The sequence below is a fragment of the Ahaetulla prasina genome, chromosome 8 (assembly GCF_028640845.1).
Source record: "Ahaetulla prasina isolate Xishuangbanna chromosome 8, ASM2864084v1, whole genome shotgun sequence".
NCBI classification, from domain to species: Eukaryota; Metazoa; Chordata; class Lepidosauria; order Squamata; family Colubridae; genus Ahaetulla; species Ahaetulla prasina.
Window position 1 is genome coordinate 61,062,020 of NC_080546.1, and position 26,501 is coordinate 61,088,520.

At 43.5% G+C, this 26,501-nt stretch overlaps 1 protein-coding gene across 4 annotated transcripts in view; it reads left to right on the forward strand.

The window, feature by feature from the left end:
* CBR4 (carbonyl reductase 4) overlaps positions 1-20,009 on the forward strand; it is a 28,308-nt gene extending 8,299 nt beyond the window's left edge. Inside the window, exons 3-6 of one of the 4 annotated variants that reach the window (XM_058193129.1) lie at positions 246-366; positions 1,715-1,812; positions 6,090-6,224; positions 19,653-20,009. In XM_058193129.1, the coding sequence (XP_058049112.1) occupies positions 246-366; positions 1,715-1,812; positions 6,090-6,224; positions 19,653-19,831 (533 nt within the window). In that variant the 3' untranslated portion in view covers positions 19,832-20,009. Of the gene's footprint in view, positions 1-245; positions 367-1,714; positions 1,852-6,089; positions 6,225-6,978; positions 7,130-19,652 lie in introns of those variants that run through there. The other 3 variants (XM_058193128.1, XM_058193130.1, XM_058193127.1) reach the window with 3 other exon arrangements.
* Positions 20,010-26,501: the final 6,492 nt, after the last annotated feature.

The following is a 26,501-nucleotide window of genomic DNA, read 5'->3' on the forward strand; positions in this document are numbered from 1 at the left end:
TGGGAAAAATGTGTTATGTTGGATTAATATCCTGCAGTTTGATCAGGAGCTGAAGACCTGGATATATTTTAACAAAATAATATTTTTCACTGATGAATAGTGTTCAGAAAAAAATTGCATCCTTACTGTTTGATGTTTTCAGTTATCTAAATATTACTACTACTTTTTACAATAGTTCCACTTTAAGAATTGCAAATCTGATTTTGAGTAATTTACATGTCATCATGAATTTCATTTTAACACAGCAGGTCATCTTGCACTGAGTTGTGATATCACCAAAGAAGAAGCCATCCAAAAAACTTTTAAAGAAATAGAGAACAAATTAGGTCATATACGCTATCTGGTTAATGCTGCAGGTATCAACAGGTTAGTTTCACATATTGTAACATATGAAAATACCTTGTATAAAAAGCAGCATGCAGTTTAGAGAATAAAATACAAAAATTATAGAAAAAATATAGATAGATATTTTGTTGGAATATATTGTATAGATGCTCCATTTTCTTTTTCTGCTGTTCGCTGTTACTGCAGTGCATTTGAGCTCATCTAAATAAAGTCCTTATACAGCTTCTCTTGTGGGAGGTTGGGTTGTTGCTTTGGTAGTGGAGCATCTGGTTAGTATGGATGGTTTTTCTATATACGTGTGTTTCTAGTTTGCCATTGTGACCTTGACTGATCAGGATGCCCAGGAAGGGTAGTGAGGAATTGTTTTCTTCTTCTCTAGTAAATTGGATTCCTTTAAAAAAATTATTGATAGTTCTGTGGGTATTCTCTAATTGGTCCTTTTTTATTATGGTGAACGTGTCGTCTACATATCTGATCCATATTTTTGATTGTATTTGTGGAAGTGTTATAGCTTCTAGACATTGCATAACAACCTCCACTATAAGTCCTGCAAGTGGTAATCCCATAGATGTACTTTTAATTTGTTGGTAAATTTATCCATCAAATTGGAAATATGTAGTTAAGCAGAGGTTTATGAGATCCATAATCCTCAGTGTTTCAATCTTCATGTATTCAATTAAGTCAGGTGTGCGGTGGAACGGATGAAAAGCAGCGGACCCATCCTTCCACGCTTCTATGAACACCCCAAATTGCAGCAACCTGACATACCCCTCCATCCAATCATATCACTACCAGGGACCCCTACATACAACATTGCAAAAGAAATAGCAAAAAGGCTTGGGCACTTCACAAGAGGAAGCAAACACTCCATTAACACTCCATTACAGTGCCTTCAAACAATCAGGGATGTGACTATAGATGGAGGACAAAATCATGGCCTCATTTGATGTCACAGCTCTGTTCACATCCATAGATCCAGAATTAGCCACATGACCACATTGTTTCACAGAACACCTGACTTAACTGAATACAGGAAGATCGAAACATAATCTTGACATATCCTTTTAATTTCCTTGAATCTATAAACTGATAAAATGCTAAACAGAATTATATAGTGTTTTCTGTATATCAGTTTCATATTAAAAGATATCTAAACTTCTGTAAGACCAGAACTTCAAATATATTGCAGTTACAGTATGATAGTTTAAGTGAAGATATGTAGGTAAAATATGGAAACATACAAAGTGATAGTTAATTCTTAGTCATCAACATTCTTTTAATAAATATAGTAAGTTAAATTATTAGAATAAATTCAGAATTGACCAACTAAAATCAATTAAATACAACTGAGGTTTTTTCTTGATTCCAGGGATGGACTACTATTGCGAACCAAGTCTGAAGATATGCTATCCCAGCTTCAGACCAATCTTTTGGGAACCATGTTGACATGTAAAGCTGCTGTAAAAAGTATGATTCAACAGCAGAGTGGTGCTATTGTTAATGTTGGTATGTCTACCTAAGCAAACTTGGATTCATTATTTTAGTATTTAATACATATTTAATACATTTAGTATTTAATACATATTTAATACATTTTTTTCTGGAAATAATATAACCAGTGTTTAAAAATACCCTTGCATAAGTTAATATATCTGAAAGTTATTATAAAAGTTATCCCTAATATTTTGGGTCTGAAATTCTCCTTTGTATGTGGTATCTTTTACCTACAGAAAGTACTTTACATTTCAGGATAAACATTTCAGGATAAACTGATACTTTAAAGGAGTCTGTAGAGATTCTCAGTCATTCTCAGGAGAGCTTTTTACCAGGTTCGCCTGGTCCGCCAGTTGCGCCCCTTTCTAGACCGGGATGCCTTATGCACGGTCACTCATGCCCTCGTCACTTCTCGCCTGGACTACTGCAATGCTCTCTACATGGGGCTCCCCTTGAGGTGCACCCGGAGACTTCAGTTGGTTCAGAATCGTGGCTCCCATATAACACCGATCCTGTGCAGGCTGCACTGGCTACCTGTGGTTTTCCGAGTGCACTTCAAGGTGCTGGTTACCACCTTTAAAGCGCTCCATGGCATAGGACCGGGATATCTTCGGGACCGCCTTCTGCCACCACATGCCTCCCACCGGCCGGTATGCTCCCATAGAGAGGGTCTTCTCAGGGTGCCGTCAGCCAAACAGTGTAGGCTGGCGACCCCCAGGGGGAGAGCCTTCTCTGTGGGGGCACCTACCCTCTGGAATGAGCTTCCCCCAGGACTTCGACAACTTCCTGACCTCTGGACCTTTCGCCGCGAGCTGAAGACGTATCTATTCTTTCGAGCAGGACTGGCTTAAACGGGGTTTTTTAAATATGGATTTTAGTGGGCTTTATTTTATATTTTGTATTGTATTTTAAATTTTAGGCCATTGAATAAGTTTTTTAAAGAGTGTTTTTATTGTAATATATTGCATTATTTTATCTGCCTGTTCACCGCCCTGAGTCCTTCGGGAGAAGGGCGGTATAAAAATTAAATTATTATTATTATTATTATTATTATTATTATTATTATTATTATTATTATTATTATTATTATTATTATTATTATTATTATTATTATTATTATCCAGGTCATGGTTGTCCCAAAGGTGCTTTTTCACGCTCACCGCCCTTTCCCTTAGCTGGCACACTCTGCGGCTCTGGAGCCTGCTGCCACCACCGGGCTAGCCGTCCAAGCAGCAGGCGCAGCAGTGGCATCAGCAGCAGGTGGGGAGGCACATGATGCTGGATGTGCTTATTCTGTCCCACTGTCTGTTTTTGCTTGCGGTTGGAGAACAGGCCACTGCTGGTCATCTCCTCGTACCCCTTGCGGGTCTTAACCTTGGCCTGCATATGGAATATATTCTCCTCGTGCACCCGATGCACCTTTGCCCCACTGTGGACTGTCGCCGCCATCACTCAGCAGATCCATCCAGTCAGAAGGAGGTGAAGCAGCCAGCTAGAAAGGCCGAATAGAGGTGTTAGAGCTTGCCCAGGCCCAGCAGGCAAAAGACACCACTGCAAGAAGAGAAAGCCAGATCCCTATCAGCGCCCAGGCCCAGATGGGGAGAGGCATGAGATCCTGGCTGGCCCTGGGTGGACATGGCACTGATAGGGATCCAGCTTTTCCTGCTCACGGTGGCTGCCTCTTACCTGCTGGGCCTGGATGTGCTTTTCCACCTGTACTTGGGCTTTCTAGCTGACTGCTTCACTTCCTTTGTGCTGGTACTCCAGGTGGAGATTGCAATGGCCTAATGGACCTGTGCAAACTACTGGTGGCCTCAGTGGTGATAGCGACCCACAGCGGTGCCAAGATGCATCAGGTGCATGAGGGGAACACACTCCATGCGCAGGTCAAAGGCAAGACTGGTGAGGTGGCTGAGGAGATGACCAGCGGCAACCTGCTCTCCAACCGCAAGCAAAAAAAGATGGGGCAGAGTAGATGGACCGATTGTGTCCAGCAGCAGCCACCCCCACCCCCTGTCTCACCTTGTCTTGGCCTGGGCAGCAGTAGCCGGAGGCAGAGGCACATGGGTGAGGTCTGGCCTGCTGGATGTGTCAGGATGTGTCAGGCAGCCACCTGCCCCGTCCCAGCCACGTGGGATGGAGCAGATGCATCCGGTGGTCTGCATCATGTGCTTGCCCCTGACTCTGCCTGTTGCCGGTGCCATCGCCGTCCCCATGCTGCTTCTTGGAGGGTCAGTACGGTGATCACAGTGGGCCGCCGAGTACCTGCTGCTGGACACCTCCCCCTGATGCACGTATACACACACACAAAGAAACACACGTGTGGGTCTGGGAGAAGTGAGCAGAGGCAACAATGGAGGAGGGATCAAAATGGGAAGCTTCTGTCCAGAGCCTCTGGTAAGTTAAAAAAACAACCTGCAGAGCAGTGGCTTTCCTTTTTGTCCACTCTCCCCTCTGTTGCCCACATGCCTGGACTGACTCAATGCCTGATGCCAAGAGGGCAGTTCTGCTTCCCCCCTCGCAATGCCAGAAGCCACACGCCACCGCTACTCACCTGTCACATCCCCCCCCCACAGCCCTTGCAATCACCTATTGCCCATCGCACACTGGCAGGCAGAAGCCCCATGGCCTAAAGGTCCCATTCTGTCTCCTTTCTATCTCCTTCCTTCCTCCATGCTCAGGAAGGGTTGAAGGGAGGGGAGACATTGTGGCTTTACCATGTGGAGGTAGGGCAGTCCCAGGATGTGGCGCTGAGCTGCAACCTAGTAGCAGCAATATGGGCCAGACAGTGGACAGTCTTTGATCAATGACATTGTCTTGGCATCACTCCCTGGACATGCATATAGGAGGCGGCAAGCACATAAGGGCTGGCATCCTGGGTGAAAGGGAAGTGCTCAGAACGCAGTCCCCAGGGATGCCAGGCCCCGTGTGTTCGCCGCTTCCTGTGTGCACGCCCAGGGGGTGCGGCTGAGGTAGCACCACAGATCTCTGGCTGGCCATACCCCAGATGGCCACCACCAGGTTGCAGGTCACCAGGATGGCCTTTGCTGTTTCCAGTGGGACCCCATGGACCAGATCTAACCGCCTCGCGGGGCCAGATCTAGCCCACGGGCCTTGAGTTTGACATCCCTACTTTAGAAGTTACAGCTCTGTATGAACTCTTCTCCTAATAATGCCTATTGCAGCTAAGCATCAATAGAGGAAAGATAATTTGTAGTGTGCAGGAAGCATGTAGTTATATGCAAACCATTAAAGGCATTTTTATTTTAAGAGGTGCCACCAAGTGAAATACACCTGGTTATGCATTTTCCAAATTACATTTTTCATTGCAATTGCAGATCCCTACCTCGGCACATATATGGGGAAAAAAGAAAAACACTTGGGATTCACAAGCCTTCAGATCCAGACCAATATTTCAGTTACAATTTATTTTACATTATTGTATCAACTCTATGGAGAGATTCTCATATAAGTTTCCTTTTATTATTTATTTTTGTACTATGTATATTACTAAGAAAAGATTTTTGTTTTAGCTGGAGGGTCATATCAGCTCTAATAAACAATTACATTAATAAGCCTTTTAAATTTTCTGGTTTTAGAAAATGAGGGAAGGAAGCTTCTGTAGCATCTGGAATTAGGCTCATAATTGTAGTTTGTCGGCATTGGGTATACTGGTGTTTTTCAAATGATTCCAAAATGCTTACAACCATAATTATATAAGAAACTCAAATTCCAACAATTTTTTTAAATTACACATAGGTTACATTTAAATGTTAGCTTTATGATATAAATCAGGAACTAAAAATAGAAAAGCAGGGCACAAATACTGATGGATGGAAAGAAGGAATAAAATTTTTGCTTTTGTCACACTTACATACCTATACCCGTGAAAACCTACGAAACAAATATATATATATATATATATATATATATATATATATATATATATATATATATATATATATATATATATATATATATATATATATATATATATATATATAAAATTCACTACAATTACTGTTGGTATATTAATTTAAATCTTCAAGTATACATTGGTTATATGTAAGTTATTTTATACAAATGACAGTTTGAATCTTCATTGTAAGTCCTTCAAACAAATTGAATAAAATGGGCAATTTTTTAAAATTAAAAGTTATCAATATTCAATACTGTTATTGTAAGTTGAATGTGTACAATTACAAATTTTGAACTTTTGAAAAGCTTTATTACTTTTGTGTTTATTTTAGGAAGTATTGTTGGATTAAAAGGCAATGCAGGTCAAAGTGCATATAGTGCTAGCAAAGCAGGATTAGTTGGATTCTCACGCTCTTTTGCTAAAGAAGTAGCACAAAAGAACATTCAAGTCAACATGGTTGCTCCAGGTGAGTTTTGGGTTCAGTTACCTGTTTGTCACATAAGATTCATATTTTTTGAACATGAGAGTTTCAAAACCTGGGCACATAGCTATATAAAAGATGGGGTGGGTATTTTTCCAAAATTTCTATTGTACAATTGTATCAGCTTCATATTTAGTACTTAAAGAAAATTAAAATGGTTGCTAGGGGTACTAGTATACAATTTTTTTCCAGGTAATTGCCAATTTACGTTAATGACAGTCCTGACACATGCACATATGTGAGGCACTTGAAGTGGCCACAAAAGGTTTTTTTTTGAGATCCTCCAAATGGTATTAGATAGCAGGAATAAAAAAATACTGGCTACCTGAAAATATGTCCATATATAATATAAATGCATATGGACATTTTAAAGAAAAAGTGAAGATATTGTGGTACTGTGCTTGAGCAACACATATTGGTACATATAAATAGATTCCTCTTCTCATGATGTACTGTTTTCATACTAATACCATTTTCAAACTACATTGTGTGCACAATTATTAGGCAAGTTGTATTTTTGTAGATTAATTTTATTATTGAACAACTACAGTGCTCTTTGTCAATCCAAAATGTTAATAAACATCAAACTTGAATATTGAAGAAAGTAAAAGTGAGATTTTGGCTTTCTTAGGAGAATATCTATTTGTGCACAATTATTGGGCAACTATTAGTGTGCATAATTATTATGCAAGTAAATGAAAAATGAACATTTGCCCAACTCACTCGTTTATTTTAACAGATATTTAACAGATTAACAGAGTTGGAAGAAACCTTGTAGGTCATCTAATCCAACCCCCTGCCCAAGCAGGAGACCCTACATTATTTCTGACAAATGGCAGTCCAGTCTCTTCTTGAAAGCCTCCAGTGATGAAGCTCCCACAACTTCCGAAGGCAAGCTGTTCCAGTGGTTGATTGTTCTCACTGTCAGAAAATTTATTCTTATTTCCAGGTTAAATTTCTCCTTGATCAGTTTCCATCCATTATTCCTTGTCTGGCCTACAGGTGCCTTGGAAAATAGCTTGATCCCTTCCTCTCTGTGGCAGCCCCTCAAATATTGGAACACTGATATCATGTCTTCCCTGGTCCTTCTCTTCACTAGACTAGCCATGCCCAGCTGATGCCTCTCACAGTTACTGCTACTAAACCTGGTTTCACCCAGTATACTGTGTTTCCCCGAAAATAAGACTCTGTCTTATATTTTGTTGAACCCCAAAATAAACACTTGGCCTTATTTTCGGGAAGGTCTTATTATTTTGGGGTGCGTGGAGCATGGTGGGGCTCCTCTTGCCATCTTACCTGATTTCCAGTTCTGCGTTAAAATATTTTCAGGGAGGGCTTATTTTCAGGGGGAGGCTTATTTTAGCGCATGCACTCAAAAGCCCGATTGGGCTTATTATTAGGGGATGTCTTATTTTCAGGGAAACAGGGTATATGTGTACTTTTGGTTTTTCCTGCCTAAGTGTAAGACTTTACTTTTCTCTACATTGAATTTCATTTTGTTAGATAGGGCCCAGTGTTCAAGTCTGTCAAGATCCATCTGCATCTTGAGCCTATCTTCTAGGGTGTTAGCTATTCCTGCTAGCTTAGTATCATCTGCAAATTTGTTAAGTTCCCCTTCTATTCCCTCATCTAAGTCATTTATGAAGATACTGAAGAGTACTGGGCCTAAGACAGAACCTTGTGGTACCGCACTGCTTACTTCCCTCCATATAGATGTAGACCCATGAAGGACTACTCGTTGAGTACGGTTTGTCATTCAGTTATGAATCCATCTGGTGGTGATGCTATCTATCCCACTTTTTTCTATTTTACCAAGAAATGGTTGTGGTCTACTTTGTTGAATGCCTTGCTGAAGTCTAAGTATATTATGTTCACAGTATTTCGCTGGTCTACTAATTTAATCACTATGTTGAAGAATGAAATAAGATTGGTTTAGCACGATCTGTTTTTAATAAACCTGTGCTGACTGCTAGTTATTACTTAACTCGTTTCTAGAAGTTGGCAGATCTGTTTTTTTAATATCTTCCTGGGTTAGGCTGATCGGTCTGTAGTTTCCTGGGTCTGTTTTTCCCCCCTTTTTTGAAGATGGGAATCACATCAGCTCTTTTCCAGTCCTCTGGTAGTTTCCCGGTGCTGCAGGATTATTGAAAGATATGGTACAGTGGTTCTGAGATGACATCTGCCAGTTCCTTTAGAACTCTGTGATATAGTCTGTCAGGTCCCGGTGATTTGTATTTGTCAAAATCAGACAGGTGTTCTCTTACTATTTTTTTGCTTATTTTAACTTTTATTTCCAATCTGTTTTTTACAGTTACGTTTTTGGTAGGTTGGGCTGTAGTTTCTTTTTGCACAAAGACAATGTAAAGAATGAGTTGAGCAGTTCTGCTCTCTCTATTGCCTGTTACTACCTTGCAGTCTTCCCTCTTTAGTGGACTGTTTCCTTGATTTTTTTTTCTTGTTATTTATATGTTGGAAGAAACTTTTTTTTGTTATCTTTGACTTTTGTTGCAAGTCTCTGTTCATTCTGAGCCTTTGTTTTCCTGACTTAGTCTTTGTAGATTCTGGCTATCTGCTGATATTCTGCCTTAGTTGTGTGTCCCTCTTTATATTTTTTGTACTTGTCCTTTTTGTCTTTGTCAGAGAGATCTTTGTGCAGCCATGCTGGTTTCTTCTTGGATTTCTTGTTTTTCTTTCTCATTGGTATTTTGCTGGTCTGAGCTTTTATGATCATATTTTCCAGAGTTTCCCAAGCTTCTTGAGTTATTTTCCCCTTTAGGATTTTCATCCAAGGAATCTTTCCCAAGTTCTCTATATATTTATTAAAATCTGCCTTTTTAAAATCTAAGACTCTGGTATCATTATGTTCTATTGCTTGTGTTTGTGTTATGCTGAATTCTATTATGACATGGTCACTCTCACCCAAGGTTCCTGCAGTTTCAACTCCCTCTATCACTTCTTCTCTGTTTGTAAGAATTAAGTCCAGTATGGCTGTCCCTCTAGTTGCCTCCTCTACCTTTTGGACAACAAAGTTGTCAGCTAGGTTGATTAGGAACCTATTTGATTTCTCACCTGATGCAGAATTAGTCTTCCAATTGATGTCAGGGTGATTAAAGTCCCCCATTACTATTGTAGTGTGTTTCCTACATATATTTGTTAGTTGGTTAGCAAAAAGGACATTATTTTTTCTGCTTGATTGGATGGCCTATAGTATACACCTATGGCCATGTTATTCTTTTTTTCTTTTATATTGACCCATATGCATTCTAGGAGGTTTTCATCTTTGGTTTCATACATTTCTATAGCAATATAGCAGTCCTTTACATACAGTGCAACTCCTTTTATGGGGTCTGGGTTTTTTTGAACAGTTTGTAGCCTTCTATCAGTATGTTCCTGTTGTGGTCCATCAGAAGCCAATGGAGCTGGCAACTGAGTCGGACAGCGATGAGGCTGAGGTGAGGCCAGGGCCATCGGGAAGTGAGGTGCGGACTCCAGAGCCTCCAGAGAATGATAGTAGTGAAGCAGAGGAACAGGAGGAGCCTGTTCCTAATGCACGCAGGAGAAGAGCTGTCAGAAGGCAAGAGCAACTCATGCAAAAAGGACAACTTGGGAGTAGAGCCAAGAGATGATTGGCCCCTCCCATAACGCTTAAAACAGACCAGCACCAGCATTTGAACTTTGCCGGAAAATAACGTTGGTAGCTGCGTCTTCTGCTTCGTCTTCTGCTTCATCTACGTCTTTATTTTTGTGACTTCTGAACATTTGCCAAGAAAGGACTTTGGCAGTTTGCCAATTGGACCAAGGTTTACAAGAGAACTGAGGAATTTGTGCTGGGAGGCATTTGTTTTAATTTGAGTTGAACAACGCTGGGAATGAAGTAATTCTCAGCTGTTTGAATAAAGTTTGTTTTTTCACGGACTGAGTTTCTTACTACCCACTTGGGCCTGGGTCACAGCAGTTCCAGTCACAGGTTTCATCCCACCAAATTTCTGTTATTCCAACTATATCATATCTACCTTCATGTATTAATAGTTCAGGTTCACCCTATTTGTTCCCCAGACTTGAGATATTTATATTTGACTCTGGGCATGCTTTCTATGTCTCCTATTTGGTGTCTTGAGTTTGTCCCATCCCTCCTTACTTCAAGTTGAGTCAGTCGTTTTCCAAAAACATTCTTCCCAGTCTTTGTGAGGAGCAGTCCATCCTTTGCCAAAAGCCCATCATGGAGATAGTACAGACCATGGTCCAGGAATCCAAAGTTTTTTTTGGCAACACCAACCCTTTAACCAGTGGTTCACTTCTAGAATTCTTTGTTCTCTTACCAGATGTTGTCCTTTCATTGGCAGTACAGATGAAAAAACTACTTGTGCACCTAAATCCTTGACTTTCTGCCTAGCTGCTTGTAATCACTCAATATTGTTTTCAAGTTCTTTTTTGTGTCATTCGTCCCTACATGTAGTAGTAGAAAAGGGTAGTAATCTGTGGGTTGTATTATTTTGGTTAGGTTCTTTTTTTTAAAAAAAAATGTTTTATTTGTAATTTTCCTTTAACAACCGTACAGATTTTGTGAACAGTGTATTGACTGGGTCAATACAATTAAATATACATAATCTTTGTCTTCCAACTAATCTTAATATACACATTGTAGTTATAATAGATTCTGTTGTGTCTTGCCCGCCCTCAGAGCAGCCGGGGCCTTCTTACCTGCTCCCGAACACTGAGGAATGTATGCCTCCCGGCCCAAGTCCTGGCTCCATGCCCACACAAACTGCAGAAGAAGGAGCATCTCCCTGCCCCAGCCCTGACTCCATGCCCAGGCAAACGGAGCAGCTAGACCCCTCCCCCTCCTCCACAGCAGGTGAGCCTGAGGAGGGTTTACTCCCAACAACAGCTGATTGGAGTAATCCTCGCATCAGAAGATTGGAGAGGCGGAGGCAACAGAAGGAAGGGAGGGGCAGGCCTTAATGAGTGCTGAGTCATGGAGCCACACCCCATGGCCTATATAAAGGATCTACTTTCTGGCAGTCTCTGAGTCAGGCAAAAGTCGAACTTATCTTGCTGAAGTCACTTACTGGTCTCCTGCCTGCTCTGAGGACTTTGCTAGGACTTTGGGCAGAGCTGCAGAGGCAAGCCTGATTCGGATTTCCCTGACCCAGCCGTCAGCGGAGGAGTGGGACACGACAGATTCTTTTATATCTCAGTGTATATAATACTATTTCCCAATTTGTACTCATCCCCCCCCCCATTTGTTGGGTTCTTCTACATTCACATCTTTTTCTTTAAACGGTACCATTCTCTCTTTATGATTCCTTGTCACTTTCTCCATAAATATATTTAAACATCAATAACATTTCTTCATACAATTTATTTGTTGTCCCCTGCTGAATCACTAATATTTTAATATGTTAAGTATTACTCAATGTTCCACCATAATTCCATTACCTCAATTTTCTAGAAACACCAATAAAACCAATTATTAATAAGATTTAATCAATCCCGAGATTATATTTCTAAATACCCTGAATTTATAATCCTTCAAAGCTATAAATTTCAATATATTTTGTACATACTGTTAATAATAATACATTTAAATATACCTAATCATAGTCTTCCACCTCCTAACCTTAATATATTTGTGGTTATAATGAATTCTTTTATATGTCAATATGCATGCTACTATTTTCCCAATATACTTTCTATTTTTATACTTTCTACTTTTTTCTATTAGTTTTTAATACAAGCACCAATTGTATTGCAATATATTTTATCTCTATCCATCGTCTCCTAGCCTTTTTAGAATTTCATTTATTGACTTTTAGTAACTCTTATATATTTCTCTCTTGGAATCTTATATTTCTTTCTAACATTTTTGCACAGACTGAATTTCCCCTCTTACCCCTTGTCTCCAACTGTTGCATCATTTGCTTATCCATTCATAACCCTTTTCTTATTTTGGGGAGAGCTTCCTTTTTTCTCTCTGTTTTATTGTAAACTCTTAAAGAATTATCTATTTGATTCTTAGTACTTATTGTTACTGTCTCTTCAGTAACTTACTTTGATTTGTCTCCACCACCACTCCTTCTAATTTCTCATCTGTCTTCTGAATATTATGTTCATCTTTTTCCACCTTTTGTTGTGGGTCTTCTACACTCATATCTTTATCTTTGAACAATCCCATCATCTCCTTATGATTGTCACATTTTCATAAATACTTTTAAGCATCACTAACATTTCTTCATACATCTTTATTGTCTCGATTCATTTTGTAATAATTTAATATAAAAATTTCTCAATATACCACTAAGATTCCTGTGTACCAATATCTAAAAAACTCCAAAGCCAGTTATTAATAAAATTTAGTCAATCCCAGAATTATACCTCCAAATTCCCTAAATTTATAGCCTTTAAAAGCTATAAATTGATAATTTACAATCTTTATAATTTTCCAGTTTACACCTTCCCAATTGTCCAAATTTTAAAATTTTATTTATCCTTTCTTTTTTTTTCTTCTTGTTTGATTATTATTATGTTCAATTTGGGCATATTCTTGTAAGGTTTGGGGTTTCTCATTTTGTAGTTTGAGTTTCAGAGCGGTTAGAGTTTCCTCTAGACCCTTTACTTTTTCTTCTAGTAACTTGAATAATTTACATTTGGTACATATACAGTTTGGGTATATGGGCATAAGCATATACATGGAACATGTTCTGCAGATCACAATAGTATTAATTTCTTCTTCCATGAGTAGATTTTTAAAAAAATTGAAAATGAAAGTGTACAAGGTTTTACCACAAATTTTTAGAAGAGAAAAAAGTCTAATTTAGAATGTTATTTATTTTATTTATTTATTAATTCAATTTATATACCGCCCTTTTCCCGAAGGACTCAGGGCGGTTTACAGCCAAATAAAAGACAAATCTCACAAAAATTTAATTTTTTTTTAAAAAGCTAATTCAATTAGGCCGAAACAGACAAAAACTATAATAAAACCCACATTAAACAACATTAAGCCAGCCCCGCATGATGAAACAAAAAGGTCTTTAGCTCACGTCGAAAGGTCCGGAGGTCAAGGAGTTGACGTATCCCTGGAGGCAGCTCATTCCAGAGGGCAGGAGCCCCCACAGAGAAGGTCCTCCCCCTGGGGGTCGCCAGTCGACATTGTTTGACTGACGGCACCCTGAGGAGACCCTCCCTATGGGAGCGCACGGGTCAGTGGGAGGCTATTGGTAGCAGCAGGCGGTCCCGTAAATAACCCGGTCCTATGCCATGGAGTGCTTTAAAGATGGTAACCAACACCTTGAATTGTACCCGGAAGACCACCGGAAGCCAGTCCAGCTTGCGCAGGAGAGGTGTTACATGGGAGCCTCGAGTTACTCCCTCTATCACCCGCGCAGCCGCATTCTGGACCAGTTGGAGCCTCCGGGTGCTCTTCAAGGGGAGCCCCATGTAGAGAGCGTTACAGTTGTCCAGGCGAGAAGTGACGAGGGCGTGAGTGACCGTGCATAGGGAAACCTGGTCTAGGAAGGGACGCAACTGGCGTATCAGGCGAACCTGATGAAAAGCTCCCCTGGCGACGGCCGTCATATGCTCTTCTAAGGACAGCCGTACATCCAGGAGGACGCCTAAGTTGCGAACCCTCTCCATGTGGGCCAATGACTCGCCCACAACAGTCAGCGATTGAGTCAGCTGGCTGTACCGGGATGCCGGCATCCACAGCCATTCAGTCTTGGAAGGGTTGAGTCGAAGCCTGTTCTTCCCCATCCAGACCCGCACGGCCTCCAGACACCGGGACATCACTTCAACGGCCTCGTTGGGGTGGTTAGGGGTGGAAATGTACATCTGAATATCATCAGCGTACAGATGACATCGCACCTGAAAACCACGGATCATCTCATCTAGCGGCTTCATATAGATGTTGAACAGAAGAGGCGAGAGAACCGACCCCTGTGGCACCCCACATGAGGCGCCTCGCAGCTGATCTCTGCCCTCCTGCCAACACCGTCTGCGACCAGTCAGAAAGATAGGAGGAGAACCACCGGAAAACGGTGCCTCCCACTCCTAAACCCTCAAGCCGTCGCAGCAAGATACCATGGTCGATGGTATCAAAAGCCGCTGAGAGAACTAATAGGACCAGGGCAGAGGAACAACCCATGTCCTGAGCCCACCAGAGATCATCTACCAATGCGACCAATGCCATCTCTGTGCTGTACCCAGGCCGGAAGCCGGACTGGGATGGGTCAAGATAGACAGTTTCATCCAGGTACTGGGGGAGCTGTCGCGCCACCACACTCTCCACAACCTTCACCACAAAATGAAGGTTGGAGACAGGACGATAGTTCGCTAAGACGGCTGGATGCAGGGAGGGCTTCTTGAGGAGGGGCCTCACCACCGCCTCTTTCAAGGCGGCAGGGAAGACACCCTCCATCAAAGAAGCGTTGACAATTCCTGAAGCCAGCCTCGTGTAACCTGGGTGGCCAGTACCAGCCAGGAGGGACAGGGGTCCAATAAACATGTGGTCGCATTCAGCCTCCCCAGTATCCTGTCCATGTCCCCAGGAGCCACAGTATCGAACTCTTCCCAGATAACGTCCTCAAGATCTACCTCCGTCATCTCACCCGAATCTACCCAATCCGAGTCCAGACCATCCCGGATCTGAGCGATTTTATCGTGCAGATATTGTCCAAAATCCTCAGCACACCCTTGCAAGGGGTCCTCCCGTGCTCCCTGATGGAAGAGGGAGCAGGTTACCCTAAACAGGGCGGCTGGGCGGTTATCTGCCAATGCAATAAGAGCGGAAAAATACTCACGTTTTACCGTTCTTATCACCACTAGATAGGTCTGAATATGAGACCTTACTAGTGTTTGATATTCTAACAGATCATTTAAGATTTAAAAATTGGAGGGAAAAGTCTAGCTAAAAAATTAAAGTTCTAACAGGTAAAAAGACCTCTTTTTCATCTGTTAAAGTGAGAATAATAAACAAACAACTCAAAATTTACAAGTAAACATTTGGCAGTTCAAAAAAAAAAATCAGTGACTAATATAGCCATCCTTCTTTTCAATAACAGTCATAAGCCTTCCATTCCTGGAGTCTGTCAGTTTCTTGATTTGTTGACGATCAACTTTTTGTGCAGCAGCAACCACAGCCTCCCAGACACGGTTCAGAGAACTGTACTGTTTTCCTTTACTGTAAACATCCCATTTCAGAAGGACCCACAAGTTCTCGATAGGGTTTAGGTCAGGTGAGGAAGGAGGGGGCATGTCTTTATTCTTTAACCTTTAAGGCCTTTACTGGCTAGCCACGCAGTGGAATACTTTGCATGCGATGAAGCATTGTCTTGCATAAACATCATGGTCTTCTTAAAAGATGCAGACTTCTTCCTGTATCACAATGTCTTCTAAAAACTGGCAGTAGGTTGATTTTGAGTCCATCTTTAACCCAAAAAGGTCCAGCTAGCTCATCTTTCATAATACCAGCTCATACCAGTACCCTACCTTGCAGGCATCAGAGTCAAAGTAGATCTCTGTGCCCGTTACTGATCTAGCCACAGGCCCAGTCATCTCATCTGTCAGGAGTCACTCTCATCTCATCAGTCCATAAAACATTTGAAAAATCTGTCTTCAGGTTGGCCATTCTTCTATTTCAACTTATGTGTCTTGTTCAGTGGTGGTCGGGTTTCAGCCTTCCCTACCTGGGCCATGTCTCTGAGCACTGAACACCTTGTATTTCTGGGCACTCCAGATAGTTTGCAGTTCTGGAATATGACAGCACTGGAAGACAATGGGTTCCTGGTAGCTTTATGCTTGATCTTTGACAGTTAATTTGCGTCTTTTTTTCTCAACACGTTTCTTGTGACCTTGTTGACTATTTGCAACAAAATGTTTGATGGTTCTGTAATCACGCCCCAATATCTTAGCAGTTTGAGAGTGATGCATCCCTCTGAAAGACTTTTTATAATTTTTGACTTTTCAGAGTCCGTTAAATCTCTTTTTAAGCCCATTTTGCCTGAGGAAAAGAAACTGCCTAATAATTATGCACACCTTGATATAGAGCAGGGGTGTCCAAAGTTTTTTGAGTGAGGGCCAAATACAGAAAAATAAGCAAAGGCCCGGGCCACGGGGGGGGGGGGTGAAAATTTTTTGTACCAGTTCTTTGGGCGTGGCTTATTTTGGGGTGTGGCTTGGTGGTCATGTGACTGGTGGGCGTGGCTAACTGCTCATGTGACTGAGTGGATGTGGCTATGGGCATAGAAACTACTCAGAGGGCTAAAAAAAGTAATTTTTGACCAGTCCTCACACTTATGACCATCCTCACATTTATGCCCATTGCAGCATTTTTAACAACCATATCACTCATTTCACAACTGCTTCTCTTCACCACGGTTACAAGATAGGGTGCAAAATGTAAAGATAGTTGTAGGTGTGAGAACCTGTCAGAAATCACTTTTTTCAGCCGTCTGGGTAGTCCCTATGCACAGTTTAGGCTTAAGTATACTATATGTGTGTGAGTTATATATATGTGCATGTGTATCTCTATGTTTGTGTACGTGTGTGTTTGTGTTATGTTGATTTTTAATGTAATATTTTTAAATATAATTATTCAGAAAGGCATGCGGCTGGACAACAAACAGTATATAAGCCTAGTAAATTCATGTGTGGCCCGGGCCACACACAAGAGGTGACATATTGACACATGATTACTGTGTGTATTTCTAAGTCGCCTATAATGTGAAGAACATTGCTCTCAGTGGGAGCAGTGATGCTGTCCTTTGGATTGAAGGATGGCTGGGATGTCAGGAGAAAGTTTGGTGGTTGAGACACGAAGGACTTCACAGAGATGGCTATCAGTCATTCTGGATCTCAGTCTGCTTTTGTTCTGATTTAACAGAGAAAATGTTTGTTCACATATGTATGTTGAGCCGAACAGGCTCATCATTCTTTTTGCGTGGCGTCTCATCAGAGGAAACTTGGCATGATCCAAACTCTGATAGAAGTCAGGGAGGGAGAGAAGCTGATGTTGACACTTCAGAGAATCATCACATTGCATTTCAATCAGTTCTAACTGCAGACTCTCCTCCACTTCTTCTGCATCCACCAGGAAGGGGGTCGAGAACAGCTTGATTTGTTTTTCAATGACAGAAAAATCTTGAAAACGCTGGTTGAATTCTGTCATGAGAGATGTAATTACAGAAACATATTTCTCCTTTTTAGCAGAAAGGTCTGCCTTTGGAAAAGCAGACTTGATTTCAGACAGCGCAGGGAAGTGTGCAGTTTACAATATGTGGATATCATCTTCATTTAAGGGAGGAAAATGTTTCATATTCATTCATCTTGGCCAGGGGTGTCCAAACTTGGTCTCTTTAAGACTTGTGGACTTCAACTCCCAGAGTCCCTCAGCCAGCAAAGCTGGCTGAGGAACTCTGGGAATTGAAGTCCACAAGTCTTAAAGAGACCAGGTTTGGACACCCCTGATCTTGGCTTTTGTTTTGTATTTGGTATGAACTTGAAACTCCCTTCGTTATTCCATGCCCAAGGGGTGGAGGCGCAAGGAGCCTCACCAGGCGGCCCGAGGAAGGCGAGGCTAGAACTGCTGGGGTCGGGCACGGCCAGCAGCCACTTTCCCGCTTGCCGCCGCCTCCTCCGCCCCCTCCCTTCGTTATTCCATGCCCAAGGGGTGGAGGCGCGAGGAGCCTCACCAAGCGGCCCGAGGAAGGCGAGGCTAGAACTGCTGGGGTCGGGCATGGCCAGCAGCCACTTTCCCGCTTGCCGCCGCCTCCTCCGCCCCCTCCCTCCGTTATTCCATGCCCAAGGGGTGGAGGCGCGAGGAGCCTCACCAGGCGGCCCGAGGAAGGCGAGGCTAGAACTGCTGGGGTCGGGCACGGCCAGCAGCCACTTTCCCGCTTGCCGCCGCCTCCTCCGCCCTCTCCCTTCGTTATTCCATGCCCAAGGGGTGGAGGCACGAGGAGCCTCACCAGGCAGCCCGAGGAAGGCGAGGCTAGAACTGCTAGGGTCGGGCACGGCCAGCAGCCTCTTTCCCGCTTGCTGCCGCCTCCTCCACCCCCTCCCTTCGTTATTCCATGCCCAAGAGGTGGAGGCGCGAGGAGCCTCACCAGGCGGCCCGAGGAAGGCGAGGCTAGAACTGCTGGGGTCGGGCACGGCCAGCAGCCTCTTTCCCGCTTGCCGCCGCCTCCGCCCCTCCTTCGTTATTCCATGCCCAAGGGGTGGAGGCGCGAGCCTCACCAGGCGGCCCGAGGAAGGCGAGGATAGAACTGCTGGGTTCGGCCACGGCCAGCAGCCTCTTTCCTGCTTGCCGCCGCCTCCTCCGCCCCCTCCCTTCGTTATTCCATGCCCAAGGGGTGGAGGCGCGAGGAGCCTCACCAGGCGGCCCGAGGAAGGCGAGGCTAGAACTGCTGGGGTCGGGCACGGCCAGCAGCCACTTTCCCGCTTGCCGCCTCCTCACCTGTTTCTCGATGGCTGTCACTGCCGCCACGCGTGTCCGACATGGGGAGGCGCGAGGAGCCTCGCCAGGCGGCCCGAGGAAGGCGAGGGTAGAACTGCTGGGGTCAGGCATGGCCAGCAGCCTCTTTCCCGCTCACCGCCTCCTCCGCCCCCTCCCTTCATTATTCCCCGCCCATGGGGAGGAACCGCGAGCCTCGCAGCGCGAAAAGGGCCATATTAAATTATACTTTCAGAATTTGCTGCAGGCCAATAAAAACTGACCCGCGGGCCGCAGTTGGCCCGCGGGCCATAGTTTGGACACCCCTGATATAGAGTGTTGATCTCCTTAGACCAAATGACACAAATACATGTCACCTGATCTGCTTTTAGCCAATTAGCATTCAAGTTTATACAGCATGGAGTGGAAAATATGCATACAAATTATGCATAGTGAGTCAAAATATTCAGTTGCCTAATAATTGTGCACATAGTGTACAACTTCTGAGTATAACTTCCAGCTTTACATCCCAAGAGAAAAATATATTTCTCAACCATGGTCTCTGCTGATTTTATTAAATGTTCATGTCTCTTCATTATACTTCGTTAAAATTACAATTCTACATATACTTTATTTGGAGCAAGCCCTACTAAGAACTGTCAGACTGCTGAATGGTGATGCAAATAAATATTAAGACTATTAATATGAATTACTCTTCTATATTTATGTATGTGTGTATGTTTTTGTGTCTATGCCATGTATAAAATATTTCAATTAGTTTTAAGAGTATGTTTGCAGTATGTAGTAAAGTAGGAAGTATGCAAACTTCCGTCAGGTCTGTGTATGACTGCCTTTTTCACTTCAATGCAGTTACTTTTCTTGAAATGACTCCTAGTTGTCCAGCTGTGATATATAAATTTTGAAGTCATATGAAACTAATGCCAGGAGAATTTTATTTCATAAACTCCCTCTTGTTTTTTTAGGCTTCATTCATACAGATATGACAGCCCATTTGAAAGAAGAAGAGCTGAAAAAAACAATTCCTCTTGGAAGATTTGGGCAGCCACAGGAAGTTGCCCAAAGTATTGCATTCCTTTTAGAAACTCCTTATGTAACAGGCCTCATTTTGGTTGTAGATGGAGGCTTGCAGCTTCTCATTTAAACACTATGAAGTCTGCATGAAAAATTAGTCAGCAACTCTAAAAATCCCCAAAGAGATCTAAGCAGTATCCTTCTTATTACATCTTAACTCAGGTTAAAATAAAGAAAACATAACAAGGTTCCATTTTAGTTGTTTGAAAATATAAGAGAGGATTAAAATAAATATATTCTAAAATCTATTAATAGAGTATTGTATTTTTCCTGCAAGATTGGCTAATGGAACATTGGATATGTTGACATTTTTTTGAGATAGCCCAGTGAGGTTCTGTCTATGTGGAGGGCAATCTTCAAAGCCAGTTGAAGAGCTGCTGAATTCTAAGAAGGAAGGACCACAAACCCTGGCACTAGATGTGGCTTCAGAAGACGCTTTGAAACAGGACAGCAATCTAGGGCTGGAAGGGACCTTAGAGGCCATCTAATCCAACCCCCTGCTCCAGCAGGAAACCTTACAACTCTCTAACGAAGAGGAAAATTGCCAGAAAGGAGAAGGAATTTACTAGGACAAGGCTGCCATGCAGAGGAAGGCAGAGATAGTCCTTATCTTACGACCAGAATTGAGCCCAAAATTTTGGTTGCTAAGCAAGAGTGTTGTTAAGTGAGTTTCACCACATTTTACTCAATCCATGATCTCTCCTGGCTCTAACAGTCATGTACAAGTTAGGGAAGAACATCTGTGGGTGTGTGTAATGTTCTAAATGTACAGAAGTTATAGAATAGAATAGAATAGAATAGAATAGAATAGAATAGAATAGAATAGAATAGAATAGAATAGAATAGAATAGAATTTTATTGGCCAAGTGTGATTGGACACACAAGGAATTTGTCTTGGTGCATATGCTCTCAGTGTACATAAAAGAAAAGATACGTTCATCAAGGTACAACATTTACAACACAATTGATGATCAATAGGATAAGGATCATAAGGATTGCCAGCAACAAGTTATAATCATACAGTCATAAGTGGAAAGAGATTGGTGATGGGAACTATGAAACGATTAATAGTAGTGCAGATTCAGTAAATAGTCTGACAGTGTTGAGGGAATTATTTGTTTAGCAGAGTGATGGCCTTGAGGAAAAACTGTTCTTGTGTCTAGTTGTTCTGGTGTGCAGTGCTCTATAGCGTCGTTTTGAGGGTAGGAGTTGAAACAGTTTATGTCCAGGATGCGAGGGATCTGCAAATATTTTCACGGCCCTCTTCTTGATTCGTGCAGTATACAGGTCCTCAATGGAAGGCAAGTTGGTAGCAATTATTTTTTCTGCAGTTCTAATTATCCTCTGAAGTCTGTGTTTTTCTTGTTGGGTTGCAGAACCGAACCAGACAGTTATAGAGGTGCAAATGACAGACTCAATAATTCCTCTGTAGAATTGGATCAGCAGCTCCTTGGGCAGTTTGAGCTTACTGAGTTGGCGCAGAAAGAACATTCTTTGTTGTCCTTTTTAATGATGTTTTGATGTTAGCTGTCCATTTGAGATCTTGCGATATGATAGAACCCAGAAATTTGAAGGTTTCTACTGTTGATACTGTGTGGTCAAGTATTGTGAGAGGTGGAAGTATGGAAGGGTTTTTCCTAAAGTCTACCACCATTTCTACGGTTTTGAGTGTGTTCAGTTCCAGATTGTTTTGGTTGCACCACAAGGCTAGTCGTTCGACCTCTCGTCTATATGCGGATTCGTCATTGTCTCGACTGAGACCAATCACTGTTGTGTCATCTGCAAACTTCAGTAGCTTAACAAATGGATCATTGGAGATGCAGTCATTGGTATACAGAGAGAAGAGAAGTGGGAGAGCACACAGCCTTGGGGGGCCCCTGTGCTAATTGTACAGGTATTTGATGTGATCTTGCTTAGCTTCACCTGCTGCTTCCTGTTTGTTAGGAAGCTTGTGATCCACTTACAAGTCTGTTCCGGTACCTGTAGCTGGTTTAGCTTAGTTAGAAGAATGTCTGGAATGATGGTATTGAATGCTGAACTAAAGTCTACAAAAAGGACCCTTGCATAGGTCCTTGGAGACTCAAGATGTTGTAGGATGTAGTGCAGAGCCATATTAACAGCATCATCTGTTGATCTATTTGCTCGGTATGCAAATTGCAAGGGGTCTAAGAGCGGATTCGTGATGGTTTTCAGGTAGGAAAGCACTAGCCTTTCAAAGGTTTTCATGACTACAGATGTTAGAGCAACTGGTCTGTAGTCATTCAGTTCCTTGATGGTGGGCTTCTTCCGCACTGGGATGATGGTAGAGCGTTTGAAGCAAGAAGGAACATAGCACATCTCTAGTGATTTATTGAAAATATGGGTGAAGATGGGGGCCAATTGGTCAGCACAGACTTTTAAGCAAGAAGGAGTTATCTTGTCTGGGCCTGGAGCTTTTCCTGGCTTTTGTCTGTGAAATAGGTCCTGCACTTCCTTTTCTGTGATCACTAGGGATTGTGAACCCAATGAAATGAGGTCAGTTGTAGGAGGCTTGGCTGTTGTTGGTGTGTCTGAGATGGGGGTTGTGGAGATAGGTGGCTGTAGTTTCCTTTCAAACCTGCAGTAAAACTCATTTAACTATAGTTAAATGTGTGGCAGAAAGTGGACTCTAGGTGTGTTTTCCAAATGTAGTAAGTGAGGTTGAATGTGTATAGTTTTAGAAGAGGGGTGTGTGTGTGTGTGTGTACATACAGTGTGTATATATATATATATATAGGTCTTTGGTTATTCGGGTTTTCTCCCGCGTAAAATTGGAAGTGTCTTGGCAACGTTTTGACGAAGTCTCATTCGTCATCTTCAGGCTTCAGCTTCGTGCTTCTGGGAGCAATGTGTGATTGCATCTGTTTTTTCCTTTTTAACTGCTAGTGGGGGTTTGAACTGATTGGGTGGGAGCTTGGCTGTGCTCTGATTGGATGTGGGGGGTGTTTTGTGCTCTGATTGGCTGGGGGTGTGTCCTGTTTGGGTGGGGGCTTGGTTGTGCTCAGATTAGTCTGAGTTGCAGGGGGATTTGAGCTGGTGAGCTGCACTGCTGCTGTTTGGCTTCGTGGTCGTGGTCGTGCTACATCTTCATAGTGGGTGTCAGTCTGCTGCATGTATGGATTGGAGGGGTTTGAAATGGCTAATGTTGCAGCTGCGGTCTGGCTTCTGGTCCTTGGTCGTGCTTCCTGATCAGTGTGGGTTTGGGTCTGCTTTCTGGGTGGATGTGTGGTGGTGACATCCTGTGTGGACCTCGTGAGTGTGGGTCTGGTGTCATTCCTCGTGTTAAGGACTCGTTTGTCAATAAGGGTGGGTTTCCAAATGGCTGGTAGGCGGGAGGTATCATCTCGTTTGTTCATGCTGTGTGGGCGTTTTTCTATCTCGATGGCTTCTCTGATTATTCTGTTGTTAAAGTGTTCAGTTTTGGCGATAGTTCTGGTCTTTTTAAAGTCAATATCGTGTCCTGTGGCTTTAAGGTGTTGGACCAGGGAAGAAGTTGGTTCCTCTTTTTTGACTGAGTTCTTGTGTTCTTCAATGCGTACACTTATTCTTCTGTTGGTTTGTCCGATGTATGTGGTGGGGCAGGCGGTGCATGGGATTTCATATACTCCTTGATTTTCTAACTCAATTTTGTCTTTGGGGTTTCTTAGGATGGTGGATATTTTTTGGTTTGTGCAGAATGCTGTCTTGATGTTATGTTTGTGGAGGATCTTGCTGATTCTGTCTGTGGTGCCTTTTATATATGGGAGGAGGGCTGTGCCGTTTTCTTGTTCTCTGTCTTGGGTTTTAGTGGGGGGTTCTTTTTGGATTAGTTTGGTAATCTTATTTCTCTGGAATCCATTCAAACCCCCACTAGCAGTTAAAAAGGAAGAAACAGCTGCAATCACACATTGCTCCCAGAAGCATGAAGCTGAAGCCTGAAGATGACGAATGAGACTTCGTCGAAACGTCGCCAAGACACTTCCAATTTTACGCGGGAGAAAACCCGAATAACCAAAGACCTACATACAAACACCCGCGAAAACCTCAGAAAACATATATATATATAGTAGATAATGTATCTTTTTGTGTGCTTATACACGCTATACTGTGTAATAAGTATGTACACATATGGCATATATAATAGGATTTAATAGTATATTTTGGATGTTCAGTAGTAGTAAATAAATAGACAGGGAAATTGTATCTCGTTGAGACCTTTGAGGCGAGGAGAGACCATACCCACCCAGTCACATGATTACCCAGCCATGCCCACCCAGCCACACCCACCCAGCCACAGGACCATCAAGCCACGTCCTATAAGCCTCATCTGGGTGAGAACCACATTGCTGTTTTCCCCTGGCCACCGGGTTGCCGAGGTTGTTTCCCATCACCGTAGCTCGGCTGACTCTAAGAAGCTGACTCTTACTGTTAAGCTGGAGGGGGTGGCATGTCCGATGGAAATCAACACGGGGTCTACTAGATCCATTATTTCCTAGGTCACTGTAAAATGCATAACTCCCTCCCTCCAGGCAAGACAGCTGCGGCCATGCCCTGTCCACCTCCGGGACTATCGGGCAAGGCCATTCCAGTCATAGGCCAGGACCGTTTTCATGTAAAGGCGGACCAATTTTCCGGGTCCCTCCCTTTGATTGTGGTCAAAGGCTCCCTCTCAACATTATTGAGGTTGGACTGGTTCGGCCTCCTGGGCCTTGCCATCTCTGGCATCCATACCGTGTCCGGGGACAGTTATGACATTCTTTTATCTGAATTTAGCTCCGTGTTTGATGGGTCCTTGGGACGGTATACTGGAACCCCAATTTCATTGAATTTAGATCCTCAGGTTGCCCCTATTCGATTAAAGCCCCGGTGGGTTCCTTTGGCGCTCTGTCCTAAGGTGGAGGCAGAGCTTGATAAATTAATTCAGCAAGGGGTGTTGGAGCCCACTGATCATTCAAGTTGGGAGACACCCATTGTTGTCCCAATTTAGCCGGATGGTTCTATTCAGATCTGCACTGATTTCAAATGCACACTGAATAAAGCCTTACAGGCGAATCCATATCCAGTCCCGGTAGTCCAACATTTACTGCATTTATTAGGTCCAGACTCTCTTTTTTTGCTAAACTTGATTTAGCTCAGGCGTATCAGCAGCTCCCGGTGGATGATGCCTCAGCTGAGGCGCAGAGAATTGTCACCCACCGGGGAGCTTTTAAATGCCGGCGCCTGCAATTTGGGATCAGTATTGCCCCTGGGCTCTTCCAAAATTTAATGGAGCGGCTGCTTCAGGGGTTGCCGGGAGTCATGCCTTATTTCGACGACGTTCTTGTCTCCGCTAGTTGTCGGGCTGAACTCGTCGATAGGGTTCGGGCAGTGTTGTTTTGTTTTCAGCAGGCTGGCCTCAAGTTGAAGCGCTCCAAGTGCGTCATAGGGGTCCATAAGGTAGAGTTCTTGGGGTAACCTGTGGGTGCCACCCTGCCCCTGTTAAGGTTGCTGCCATTAAATCGGCCCCCGTCCCGACTTCAAAGGCAGAATTGCAGGCATTTCTGGGTCTTCTAAATTTTTACAATTTTTTTTGCCACATAAGGTTTCGGTGGCCGAGCCTCTTCACCGCCTTTTGGACAAGAACGCTCCATGGTCCTGGGGCCCTAGGGAATCCTCCGCATTTCACGCTGTCAAGGGGTTGCTTACTTCTTCGGCTGTCTTGGTTCAGTACAACCAGACCAGATTGAGTCAAGCAATTTGAGTCAAGCAAAGTCTCATCTGGGTTGCTGAAGTCACACCTTGGATTCCTGCCTGCCCTGAGAACTCTGACAGGAATTTGGCAAAGCTGCAGAGGCTTTGTGGCCACGCTTGATACAGACTTCCCAGACCCGGCTATCGGAGGGGGAGGGGGACACGACAGAGGCGTTGATTCAGGCCCTCTCCCAGCTGTTTGCCACCCATGGCCTTCTGGATGTTCTGGTGTCGGGCAATGGACCGCAGCTGTCTTCCGCCACGTTCCTATCCTTCCTCGTGGCCCGAGGCATCTGACATTCCATCCAGCGACCAATGGACTGGCTGAACGAGCCGTAAGGTTGGCCAAGGAAGCCCTGGCCCGGTTAGAACCTGGCCGCTGGCATGAGAGGGTGGCGACCTAACTATTGGCCCAGCATACAACCCCTTGCCCCAGCACAAACCAAAGCCCTGCTGAGCTTCTGATGGGTTGCTGCCTTTGGACTACTCTGGACAGGCTCCACCCTGGTTACCTGCCCAGCGCCCATCCCAACTCACTCCAGACACCCCCGACCTTTGCTGAGGGGGACCATGTCTTCGCCCGTAATTATGGGGGCGATCCCCATTGGCTGCCAGGCATCATCTCGAGCGTAACCAGTCCCTGCTTTTTTAGGGTCCTCCTCAAAGACGGCCGCACATGGAGGTGCCATGTGGACCAACTGCGAGGACGACCAATAGCTCCTCGTGTAGCCAACAGGACAAAACAACCAATCACAAAACAGTAGCTTCCACGCAAATCGTTGCCGTGCGCCACAGCCAATCAGACACCACTTCTTAAACCCAATGCAGCTCGTTGAGACCTTTGAGGCGAGGCACCCTAAACTTTGACATGAGTGACATAGGGTTGGCCATACCCACCCAGTCACATGATTACCCAGCCACGCCCACCCAGTCACATGCCCACCCAGCCACATGCCCATCAAGCCACGCCCACAAAATAAGCCAGACCCATAGAACCAGTAGTAAAAAAATTA